This window comes from Scyliorhinus torazame, chromosome 3, assembly GCF_047496885.1.
Source record: "Scyliorhinus torazame isolate Kashiwa2021f chromosome 3, sScyTor2.1, whole genome shotgun sequence".
Lineage (NCBI taxonomy): Eukaryota > Metazoa > Chordata > Chondrichthyes > Carcharhiniformes > Scyliorhinidae > Scyliorhinus > Scyliorhinus torazame.
In genome coordinates, this window is record NC_092709.1 from 352,422,517 (window position 1) to 352,435,399 (window position 12,883).

At 51.7% G+C, this 12,883-nt stretch overlaps 1 protein-coding gene across 2 annotated transcripts in view; it reads left to right on the plus strand.

Moving 5' to 3' along the window:
- LOC140409643 (shootin-1-like) overlaps positions 1–12,883 on the plus strand; it is a 224,112-nt gene that overhangs the window by 161,555 nt on the left and 49,674 nt on the right. For both annotated transcript variants that reach the window (XM_072497978.1, XM_072497979.1), the window contains exons 12-14: positions 3,053–3,114; positions 4,929–5,029; positions 7,304–7,372. In XM_072497978.1, coding sequence (XP_072354079.1) covers positions 3,053–3,114; positions 4,929–5,029; positions 7,304–7,372 — 232 coding nt within the window. The remainder of the gene's footprint in view (positions 1–3,052; positions 3,115–4,928; positions 5,030–7,303; positions 7,373–12,883) is intronic.

Here is a 12,883-nt window from a genome sequence, read left to right on the forward strand (position 1 = left end):
TCCCCTTCCTCACTCCCTCCTCCCTCACTCTCCACCTCCCTCACTCTCTCCTCCCTCGCTCTTCACTTCCCTCACTCTCCCCCTCACTCTCGCCCCTCCCTCACTCTACCCATCCCTCACTCTCTCTCCTCCCTCACTCTACCCTCCCTCACTCTACCCTCCCTCACTCTCCACCTCCCTCACTCTCCACCTCCCTCCCTCTCTCCTCCCTCACTCTACCCCTCCCTCACTCTACCCCTCTCTCACTCTCGCCCCTCCCTCACTCTCGCCCTTCCCTCACTCTACCCTCCCTCACTCTCTCTCCTCCCTCACTCTCCACCTCCCTCACTCTCTCTCCTCCCTCACTCTACCCTCCCTCACTCTACCCTCCCTCACTCTCCACCTCCCTCACTCTCTCCCCTCACTCTACCCCTCCGTCACTCTCCCCCCCCTCACTCTCGCCCCTCCCTCACTCTCGCCCCTCCCTCACTCTCGCCCCTCCCTCACTCTACACCCTCCCTCACTCTACCCCTCCCTCACTCTCTCCCCTCCCTCACTCTACCCTCCCTCACTCTCGCCCCTTCCTCACTCTCGCCCCTCCCTCACTCTCTCTCCTCCCTCACTCTACCCCTCACTCACTCTCTCCCCTCCCTCACTCTAGCCTCCCTCACTCTCGCCCCTCCCTCACTCTCGCCCCTCCTTCACTCTCGCCCCTCCCTCACTCTCGCCCCTCCCTCACCCTCCCCCCTCCCTCACTCTCCCCCCTCACTCACTCTCCCCCCTCCCTCACTCTACACCCTCCCTCACTCTACCCCTCCCTCACTCTCGCCCCTCCCTCACTCTCCCCCCTCCTTCACTCTCGCCCTTCCCTCAACCTCACCCCTCCCTCACTCTCTCCCCTCCCTCACTCTCTCCCCTCCCTCGCTCTCTCCCCTCCCTCGCTCTCCCCCTCCCTCACTCTCTCCCCTCCCTCACTCTCTCCCCTCCCTCACTCTCCCCCTCCCTCACTCTCTCCCCTCCCTCACTCTCTCCCCTCCCTTACTCTCAACCCTCCCTCACTCTCGCCCCTCCCTCACTCACGTCCCTCCCTCACTCTCGTCCCTCCCTCTCTCTCTCTCCTCCCTCACTCTACCCCCTCCCTCACTCCCCCCTCCCTCACTCTCGCCCTTCCCTCACTCTCCCCCTCCCTCACTCTACCCCCTCCCTCACTCTCGCCTCTCCCTCACTCTCGCCTCTTCCTTACTCTCGCCCCTCCCTCACTCTACCCCTCCCTCACTCTCTCCCCTCCCTCACTCTCTCCCCTCCCTCACTCTCCCCCTCCCTCACTCTCTCCCCTCCCTCACTCTCTCCCCTCCCTTACTCTCAACCCTCCCTCACTCTCGCCCCTCCCTCACTCACGTCCCTCCCTCACTCTCGTCCCTCCCTCTCTCTCTCTCCTCCCTCACTCTACCCCCTCCCTCACTCCCCCCTCCCTCACTCTCGCCCTTCCCTCACTCTCCCCCTCCCTCACTCTACCCCCTCCCTCACTCTCGCCTCTCCCTCACTCTCGCCTCTTCCTTACTCTCGCCCCTCCCTCACTCTACCCCTCCCTCTCTCTCTCTCCTCCCTCTCTACCCCCTCCCTCACTCTCCCCCTCCCTCACTCTCCCCCTCCCTCACTCTCCCCCCTCCCTCACTCTCGCCCTTCCCTCACTCTCCCCCCTCCCTCACTCTCCCCCCTCCCTCACTCTTGCCCCTCCCTCACTCTCGCCCCTCCCTCACTCTCGCCCCTTCCTCACTCTCCCCCTCCCTCACTCTCCCCCTCCCTCACTCTCCCCCTCCCTCACTCTCGCCTCTCCCTCACTCTCGCCTCTCCCTCACTCTCGCCCCTCCCTCACTCTCTCCCCTCCCTCACTCTCGCCCCTCCCTCACTCTTCCCCCTCCCCTCACTCTCGCCCCTCCCTCACTCTCTCCCCTCCCTCACTCTCGCCCCTCCCTCACTCTCGCCCCTCCCTCACTCTACCCCCTCCCCTCACTCTCGCCCCTCCCTCACTCTCTCCCCTCCCTCACTCTACCCCCTCCCTCACTCTCGCGCCTCCCTCACTCTCGCCCCTCCCTCACTCTACCCCCTCCCCTCACTCTTGCCTCTCCCTCACTCTCGCCCCTCCCTCACTCTCGCCCCTCCCTTACTCTACCCCCTCTCCCTCACTCTCGCCCCTCCCTCACTCTCGCCCCTCCCTCACTCTACCCCCTCCCCTCACTCTCGCCTCTCCCTCACTCTCGCCCCTCCCTCACTCTACCCCCTCTCCCTCACTCTACCCCCTCCCTCACTCTCTCCCCTCCCTCACTCTCGCCCCTCCCTCACTCTACCCCCTCCCCTCACTCTCGCCTCTCCCTCACTCTCGCCCCTCCCTCACTCTCGCCCCTCCCTCACTCTACCCCCTCTCCCTCACTCTACCCCCTCCCTCACTCTCGCCCCTCCCTCACTCTCGCCCCTCCCTCACTCTCTCCCCTCCCTCACTCTCGCCCCTCCCTCACTCTCGCCCCTCCCTCACTCTCGCCCCTCCCTCACTCTCTCCCCTCCCTCACTCTCTCCCCTCCCTCACTCTCGCCCCTCCCTCACTCTCGCCCCCCCTCACTCTCCCCCTCCCTCACTCTACCCCCTCCCTCACTCTCGCCTCTCCCTCACTCTCGCCTCTCCCTCACTCTTGACCCTCCCTCACTCTCGCCCCTCCCTCACTCTCGCCCCTCCCTCACTCTCGCCCCTCCCTCACTCTCTCCCCTCCCTCACTCTCTCCCCTCCCTCACTCTCGCCCCTCCCTCACTCTCGCCCCTCCCTCACTCTCCCCCTCCCTCACTCTACCCCCTCCCTCACTCTCGCCTCTCCCTCACTCTCGCCTCTCCCTCACTCTTGCCCCTCCCTCACTCTCCCTCCTACAGTATCTGAACCTGGAGATATGTATTTGTCCGGCTGCCTCTGACGATGTCTCCAGACTTTGCTGCTCTATTTCACTGTGGCTGGGTTGCACAGCAGAGGCCAGGTTCTGTACCGTCTCCACACTGTGATCCCAGCTGACACTGTGCTTCCTCCACAGCCCCCTGGCTCAGTTATTGCAGAGAAGATACAAGAATCAGAAAGAGAAACAGAATAACAATGGTCAGTATATTTTGCCAGGCAGCGCCCATGGGGTAGGATTTGGGGCATTTCCTTTGTGTGATCCGGGATAAATATTTGTATATGTTGTAAATGGTTCAATTTGAAAATAACCCAGCTTTATTCTTAAACAAAGTAAAGGTGGGGGTTTGAACCAGAAAACAAATCCCAGTCGAGTTTTGGGTGCATTGAGCATGTTGATTCTCAGAGGCTGCAGTGCTAACAGCTCCTTGGGAAGGTTCTCGCGCCGAGGCCACACTTTCCAAAGGCTCCTCACAGTCAGACACGACGGCGACCCGATCTCCACTGGTCTACGTTTGTGGGTGCCAGAACTAAACTGCGCCCTGGCGAGGCGTCCCAGGCGCCGCCGTTAGGTCCCGGGCTCCGGGGGGAAATCCTGCGACGCATATTTAAATTAGGCAAACGGCTCATTTAAATATGCTGATCCGGATCACACCCAGCGAGGGGAAGATCCGGATCCTGATGCCTCGTGAGGCTCCGTTAAACCTCGCGCGGTTCAGCGGCCTCATCCCAAAGCTGAGCATCATAATCTGACAATAAATCACAGAAGGAGACATCAAGGCAGGTGAACGAAAGCTTGGTCATCGAGGTTTTTAAGGGGTGTGATGCGCAATCAATTACACTCAAGACAAAGTGATTTTATAACTGAAGGCTTTAATCTACTAGAACCTTTTCCCCAGCAGCTTCGGTACAGAAAGTGAAGGCTGCTGGGACGGCACCGCCTCTTATACCCCGCCTTCAGGGCGGAGCTACGTAATGCAGCCAATGGTAGACTCCTGGGTCTAACCAATGGTCATCAGCCTCTCGGGTACCGCAATACCTGGTACTACCACAGGGTGTCTTTAAGAAGCAAAATGAAGGCGTTCCCGTGTTCAGGTGAGGGCCTAGGCTGCTGAGGTGGATTTTTGTCACCACTCACTGTAACCCCAACCAAATCAACTTCCTTCTTCCGTGCCAGAAGTTCGTGGGTCCAAGTTTAGGTATACAAAATTATGAGGGGCATAGACAGAGTGGATAGTCAGAGGCTTTTCCCCAGGGTAGAGGGGTCAATTACTAGGGGGCATAGGTTTAAGGTGAGAGGGGCAAAGTTTAGAGTAGATGTACGAGGCAAGTTTTTTACGCAGAGGGTAGTGGGTGCCTGGAACTCACTACCGGAGGAGGTAGTGGAGGCAGGGACGATAGGGACATTTAAGGGGCATCTTGACAAATATATGAATAGGATGGGAATAGAAGGATACGGACCCAGGAAGTGTAGAAGATTGTAGTTTAGTCGGGCAGTATGGTCGGCACGGGCTTGGAGGGCCGAAGGGCCTGTTCCTGTGCTGTACATTTCTTTGTTCTTTGTTCTTTGTTCCACTCGAGAAACTTGAGCCTCTTAACCCGTTCTGACTCTCCAGTGATGTGCCGTGGGAGTGCTGCCCTGTCAGAGCTGCCATCTTTCAGATGCAACATTAAAATCAAGGCCACATCTGCCCCCTCGGGTGGATGTAAAAGGTCTATTGACATCATGTCAAAGGTGAGCTGTGGGGTGCTGCCTGGCTTGCTGGCCAATATCTATCCCTCTACCAACATCACCAAAAGACAGATGATCTGGCTATTACCACATTCCTGTCTGTGGGATCTTGCTGAGCACAAACTAGTTGCTGCATTTCCTGCATTACGAGAGGGACTTTGCTTCCAAAAAGCTGTAAATTCCACGGGGCACCCAGAGGTCACGATGGAACTTGTATGGAACCACTTGGGTTTACCTCATGCATCAACCATCAATTCACCAAATTCCCCTCTTTTACCTCCAGGCGCAGCAGATCTCAATGAGCAGAAGGTGAAAGCTATAGACGAGATGATGGACAGGATCAAAAATGGCGTTGTCCTGAAATCCACACAAAGGAAGATGGAGGTACAACGGGGCACACATTTCAATTGGACGTTCTGGGTCATTGAATCTTACAGCCAGGTTAAGAAGGGGACCATCCGGGCCCACATGCCAATGAGTTTCAAAAGAGTTTTTTTTTTTCATTAGTTCCACTTCCCAACTCTTTCTCCATAGCCCCACAAATGACACCTCTGCAAGCACATGTCCAAATGCCTTCTGAAAGTTCCAATGGAAACTGATATACCTTCAATTCATCGAGAGGCAGAGAGAGTGAGTGAACATTAGGCTTTATTAATCATGAACCTGCCTAGCCAGAGTCGGTTGTACAATTGAGTGCCGCCCACAGGCGGCCGGTCTATATATGGCCCCGGTGAGGGCGGAGCCAGAGGCGGAGCCCACTGGGGTTACAGTACAGTACCTGGACGCAGCTCGTATTACCACTTCCAGGTCATAGGTCATAGGTTACAGTATCATGCATGCATTAGGTGAATACATTCACCACAGAAACTCAGTAGTGAGTTCCAGATCTTGGCATCTGTCTGTGCGAAGACATTTTCCCTGGAATATTGCTGAAAAGTTACTGAAATGTTTCATTTTGAAATCAGCAGGATAAGTGCAAGAATGCCAAATTTCAAATGTTCACAACGATTTATACCACAAGAGGAATATTTTGAATTACCCGGGAGATTTTCCCCTGTCATATAAATTGTTGTGATCATTTGAAATTTGTCATTCTTGCATTTTTACTGTTGAGTGCACAATGAAAAGCTTCAGCAACATGTCTCTCTTTTCAGCAATATTCAGATTTCCCCTCATTTCCCCTCGAGCCCGTTTGCCAATATTGTAGATCTCTGGCCTACCAGCTTACTTGTCAGAGAAAACTATCTCTCCCTATTTGCTCCATCAAATTCTCTTATTTTGAATATCTCTATTCAGCCTCCCCTTAATCCTCTCTACTCCAAGGAGAAGAATCTTAGCTTCTCAACCTCTCCACGCAACTGAATTCTCTTATCGCTGGTACCATACAAACCTCTTCTGCATTCACTCCAAGGCCTTGATATGCTTCCTAAAATGTGGTGCTCAGAATTGTTTAGCTGAGGTCTAACCAGGGACTAGTAAAGACTACTTCCTTTTTGTACTCAATCCCTCTATCTATAATAATAATAATCTTTATTGTCACGAGTGTCATAATATCTACTTGGGGCTGGTTTAGCACACTGGGCTAAATCGCTGGCTTTTAAAACAGACCAAGGCAGGCCAGCAGCACGGTTCAATTCCCGTACCAGCCTCCCCGAACAGGCGCCGGAATTTGGCGACTAGGGACTTTTCACAGTAACTTCATTGCAGCCTACTCGTGACAATAAGCGATTTTCATTTCATTTCATTTTTCATTTTATTTGAATTCATTTTAATTATTGCAGACAGGCAGTGATTGACACACAGGATGACCAATAAGCACACAACACAGTGCAGCCAATCACCAGACAGGACACCACCACTATAAAGCCAGAGGGCACTAGGTTTCCCGCTCTCTCGGGACCCAGCTACTGAGGCAGTCAGAGTCCACGAGCTAGCGGTAGCTAGCAAGTCTGGTCAGGCTAATACAAGGTCTCCAGTCAGTTCAGTATAGTGTCGTCCCACGGCTGAACATGTATATCAGTTCTATCGTTGAATAAAACAGTGTTGGATTTTCTCCAGTGTTAGACGTCTGCTTCTAGCTTCCCTGCATCGAATGCAGTCCACATCAAACCAGTCAGCCTAACACATCAACAAGTAGTCTTACATTAACACTGCAATGAAGTTACTGTGAAAAGCTCCTAGTCGCCACATTCCGGCACCTGTTCGGGTACACTGAGGGGGAATTCATAATGTCCAAATTACCTAACGGCACATCTCACTGCTACCTTAAGGGACGGGTGTACATGCAAACCAAGGTCCCTCTGATCCTCGCTGCTTCCCAGGGTCCTGCCGTGTATCCTGTATTCCCTTGCCTTGTTTGTCCTGCCCAAGTGCATCACCTCTCACTTCTCCGGATTTAATTCCATTTGCCACTGATCAGCCCATCTGACCAGCCCGTCTATATCCTCCTGGAATCTACGGCTAAATTCCTCACTATTTACCACCCCACAATTTTCACATTATCCGTATATAGCCCTCCTATATTCATACCTAAAAGGGAGGAGCAATAAGTGGTGGCCTTATCAATGGACACCCAAATCCCAAGAATGAATGAATGAATATTAAAATAACTCTCCGCCATAAGGGACTAATCTGCTCTTATTCTGTACCTGTCCATAGCTCCTGGATCCAAATGCTTCCAGCAGTGGGAATGAAGGGAGTGCTGTCAATGAGCTGAAAGGATTACTGGTAAGTAAGGGACTGGTCTTTGGGGGAGAGCGAAAGATGATTTCATGCTCTTTCAGCAGGGCCTGAGTTAAAGTTCAGGCAACATGAGGGACGACTGGCAGGGGACCCGAATTTGAGGATTGACTGACTTGGCAGGAAGGGGGCTGAGGCCTGGAATCGGGGAATGCTCACTGACCCAGGGCGGGATTCTCCCCGACCCGGCGGGGCGGGGGGGTTCCGGCGTAATGGAGTGGCGGGAACCACTCCGGCGTCTCCGCACCTTTAGGGGCCAAGCGCCCACCTTGAGGGGCTAGGCCCGCGCAGGAGTGGTTTCCGCCCCGCCGGCTGGCAGGAAAGAGCTTTGGCGCCGTGCCAGCTGGGGCCGAAAGGTCTTCGCCGGGCGATGCATGCGCGGGAGCGTCAGCGGCTGCTGACTTCATCCCCGCGCAGGGGAGGGGGTCTCTTCCGCCTCCGCCATAGTAAAGACCATGGGGAAGGCGGAAGAAAAAGAGTGTCCCCACGGCACAGGCCGGCCCGCGGATCGGTGGGCCCCGATCGCGGGCCAGGCCACCGTGGGAGCACCCCCCCGGGGCCAGATCGCCCCGCGCCCCCACCCAGGACCCCGGAGCCCGCCCGCGCCGCCTTGTCCTGGCGGTAAGGTAGGTGGTTTAATCCACGCCGGCGGGAGAGGGTTGACAGCGGCGGGACTTCGGCCCATCGCGGGCCGGAGAATCGCCGGGGGTGGGCCCGCTGACCGGCGCGGCGCGATTCCCGCCCCCGCCGATTCTCTGGCGCCGGAGAATTCGGGACACGGCGGGGCGGGATTCACGCCAGCCCCCGGCGATTCTCCGACCCGGTGGGGGGGTCGGAGAGTCGCGCCCCCAGTCTTAACGCCGAATTGGGGATCCATGTTGACCCAAAGGGCAGTATGGGCATCAGAGGTTCGCGGGAGCGAAATAGAGGCAGGGACCTCGGAACCCGATGGGCCGAATGGCCTCCTTCTGCACTGTAAATTCTATGATAAAAAACCCCGACCCTCCCTCCCTTCCCACGCTCCAGCTTGGAATTCCGAATCGACCCCCGGTGTCATCAAACAAAATTTGACCCTGAGCCTCCTTCGGAGGTATTTGGTCAGGTGACCAAAAGCTTTGTCATAACTACGGCACAGAAAGAGGCCATTCCACCCCAAAGAGGTAGGTGTTAAGGAGGAGGGATAGGCTGAGAGGGACAGGAAGTGAATTGCAAGCTGACAGTTGTGGTGTGAGTACCGTCAGCAATGCTCAAGGGACCAGTACAAATAATTCTCTGGGTTTTGGGGGAGAGTGGGTTTGGGGCGAGAGGGGGGTTACATACGTAGGCCAAGGAAGGTTGCTATACTATTGGGAAAAAAGTTAGTACTCATCGTTATGAGAATGTACATCTCAGGTACATTTACTGCGGGACTGCAGTCAGCTGCCAGGGAACAATGTATCGATCTATCAGCCACGTGCAGAGCTTAAAGAAATACATTTGATATAAAGTTCCAGCATTTTCAGTCTGAGGTGTTATTATTATGGGAACCAGGAGACACAGGGCAGAGGCTGGGAATTCTGCGGCGAGTAACTCACGTCGTGACCCCCCCCCAAAGCCTGTCCACCATCTACAAGGCACAAGTCAGGGGTGTTCTGGAATCCTCTCCACTTGCCTGGATGAGTGTGTAGTGACATGCATCACTGTATACACACAAGGGGTTAAGGTAAATACACTGCAACTAAGTCACCACTAGAGGGAGCACCAGAGATGTATATATACATAGGCAAACAGGAAGTAGCCTCTCGCTCTTCACAGGAACGGCAGCTGGTTAGCAGGACACAGACAGGCAGCTCAGATGTAACATAGTATCAGCGCTGGAGAGAGAACAAACTCATAGAAATAAAGCATCTCCTTCAACTGTAAGACTACGAGCTTTATTCAGACACAAGGAATAATACATGGTACCAGGATCAGGTGACTTCAGAACGCTCACTAGAAAAGTTACACAAGGTGCAGACAAAGCACGATCGATAACAGAAGAAAACTCGGACGTGGGGAGACTTCGCTGAGTCGATGCAACTCGTTAGAACTCCACCGCAGCTGAAAACAACCGGTAATTTAAGTCATAGATGGAAAATCTTTAAACAAACGTTCGAACTGTATATCGTAGTTAATGAGTTGAGCGCGGCCTCAGAAGAAATGAAAATAGCACGTCTCCCAGCAGGATATGAAGCTAGAGAAATCTATAACTGTTTTAATTACTTGAAAGGTGAAGACAACACCAAATTAGAAATAATATTTTAAAAAATTTGAAGATTACTGTAACACCAGTAACAATGCTGCTTTAAGACATTCAATGCTCAGAGACCAAATTGCACAGGGAATGAGTGTTGCAAAACTCAAACAATCATCAGAACGGAAAGGTTAATGCTCGAAATCGCGATTGACAAATGCAGATCGCAAGAAAAAATAACTTTAACTTTTTAACAAGAACAAACGGCAAAAAAGTTCTTTTCCACGGGTCTGAAGCAGTTAAAATGACGTCTGAGTACATTTTAAACACCCCGGGAAACCAAAGATGCAAATCTGGGTCTGCACATGCGCAGGAAATGGCAGCCGGGCATGCACAATTGATAAAAGGCATTTTCGATTCAGATTGTTCAGTGCATGCGCAATTGAAAAAAGAAGTTTTGGGCGCTGATCGTTCTGCGCATGTGCAATCCAATCCTACGCTTTACGTCACGAGCGTCATGACGTCAGAGGCCCTGGGCCACGCCCACTTAAAGGGGTAATGTCCGAAAATTGAAACAAAGAGTTTTAAAGCTACAAAACACAATTTGTTCACCTCGAAAGACAGAACAATGCCTGAACTTCTACCAGCAGTTGAAAATGACCTCCGCAGCACGCTGGAACAAGCAGTTTGCACCACCCAAAGTGAAGAGCACAATGACAAACCTGAAACCAAAGAAGGTGATTTGTTTATCGAAGAATACGACTCAGACATGGCTGAGTTATTCGGATATGATGATCATAAAAGCATCAGCGCCACGGTTGATGGTAAACGATTCTACTCATGGTAGATGAATCCAATACCATGATGCAATGGCAGATCGCCGATACATTGGATGACAGCAACCTGTCAAATACCCAAGAAGAAAACGATGCCACACAGCGCGTACTGAACGACTCCGTTGAGAGAGCACAGATCAACTCCACAATGAGAACACTGCATGACTCCACACAGAGAGCGATGAGAGCCTCCACAGAGAGAGCGATGCGAGCCTCCACAGAGAGCTCGTTGACAGACTTCAAAATGGAAGCAACTCAGGACTCCATAGCGAAGTCCATGCATGAACAAGACCATGAAAGTCTCTCGACCTTATCTGAGCAACCAGCAGCAGTCTATGAAAGTCTACCAAGCTCACGTGAACAACAAAAAGACGATGACAGTCTACCCAGCTTATTTGAGCCACCAGGGAAAGACTATGAAAGTCTACCCCGCTCATTTAACCAACAAGAAGACACTGAATGTCTACCCACTGTATGTGAGACAAGTGATGAAAAAAATCACAATTCCCATACAAGATGTGCAAGACCACAGCGAGACTGACAGATCTCAGCTCGTCTGTGCAGAAGCACTCGACAATCAAAGTGAAACTACTCCTGAGTCCAGTGAGACCACGTCAATTAAAACCTCATCTACTCTAACCTATCCACAAGAAAATGAAATCTTGAAGATTTTGACTCCGGAAGAGGAGCACCAAGAAACCAACGATGATTCAAGTGAACCAGAAATGACTCCAGAAGAGGAGCACCAAGGAATAAAAGAGGAATCACATCAACCACAAATGACTGATGTCACCAAGATCAATGCAACATCAGATCATTCACACAATCCTCAAGAAGAAACACTTCTTTAAATGCAACATCAGATACCACAAAGGACACTGACACGAATAACTTTGAGAATGACTCGAATTATCCACACGGAACAGTCATTGAGCGCAACAAGAACAACAGCAAAAACTACAAGCACAACAACAAAGTCCACAAGAACAATAACAAACACAACAACAATAAACATAACAAAGACAACAACAAAGATGCCATACAGAATCAATACCGCAAGCACAGGAAAATCTAAATCAGACAACAAAATGATTCGACCATTCAAACACCTCATGATGACTTCTTGGTTAATTAAACACAAGAACACTGACGACGTTCACAAAGAAATGACAACATCAACATCACCACTTCAACAACAGAAGAAGAAAGCAACTCAACTGAACAAATTCATAAAGTTTGGACTCATAAATTTTTTAAATTAAGATTGGACTCATAAATATTAATTGGCTTTGTATAATCATCAATATCATCACAACGTGTTTTGTACAATTTTCTTTCACAAAGTACAGAAAATATGTAACAAGAAAAAAGGGGGGATGTAGTGATATGCATCACTGTATACACACAAGGGGTTACGGTAAATACACTACAACTAAGTAACCATTAGAGGGAGCACCAGAGATGTATATATACATAAACAAACAGGAAGTAGCCTCTCTCTCTTCACAGGAAATGAAAAACGGCAGCTGGTGAGCAGGGCACAGGCAGGCAGCTCAGATGTAACATAGTCTAAGCACTGGAGAGAGAACGAGCTCACAGAAATAAAGCATCTACTTCAACTGTAAGACTACGAGCTTTATTCAGACACAAGGACTAATACAGAGTGCAGCTCCAACAACACTCAAGACCCTCAATACCATCCAGGACAAAGCAGCCCGCTTGATTGCTCCCCCTTCCACAAACATTCAAACTCTCCACCACCGACGAACAGTGGCAGCCGTGTGTACTATCTACACGATGCATTGCAGTAACTCGCCACGGTTCCTGAGACAGCGCCATCCAAACCCACGACCACTACCATCTAGAAGGACATGAGCAGCAGATACCTGTGAACCCCACCACCTGGAGGTTCCCCTCCAAGTCACTCACCACCCTGACATGGAAATATATTGACTTTCCTTCACTGTCGCTGGGGCAACATCCTGGAACTCCTTCCCTAACAGCGCTGTGGGTGTACCTACACCTCAAGGACTGCAGTGGTTCAGGAAGGCAGCTCACCACCACCTTCTGAAGGGTAACTAGGGATGGACAATAAATGCTGGCCTAACCAGCGACCGCCCACATCCCATAAATGAAAAACAAAATTAGGGATGGGTAATAAATGCTGGTCCAGGCACTGACACCCACATCATACAAACACAACAGAGCGATTTGAACATAAAAATGTGTGTTTTAAATTTGATGCATGCTTGACCAGGAGTCAATGTAGGTTGGGGAGTGAACAAGGCTTAATAAGACATGGGCATTAGAGTTTTCAATGCACTCATGTTTACGGAGGGTAGAGTGTGGGAGATCAGGAAGGTGTACATTAGAATAGTCGAGTCTAGCGGTAACATAGGTATGAATGATGGCTTCATCGGCAAATGAGCTAAGACAGGGGTAAAGCCAGGC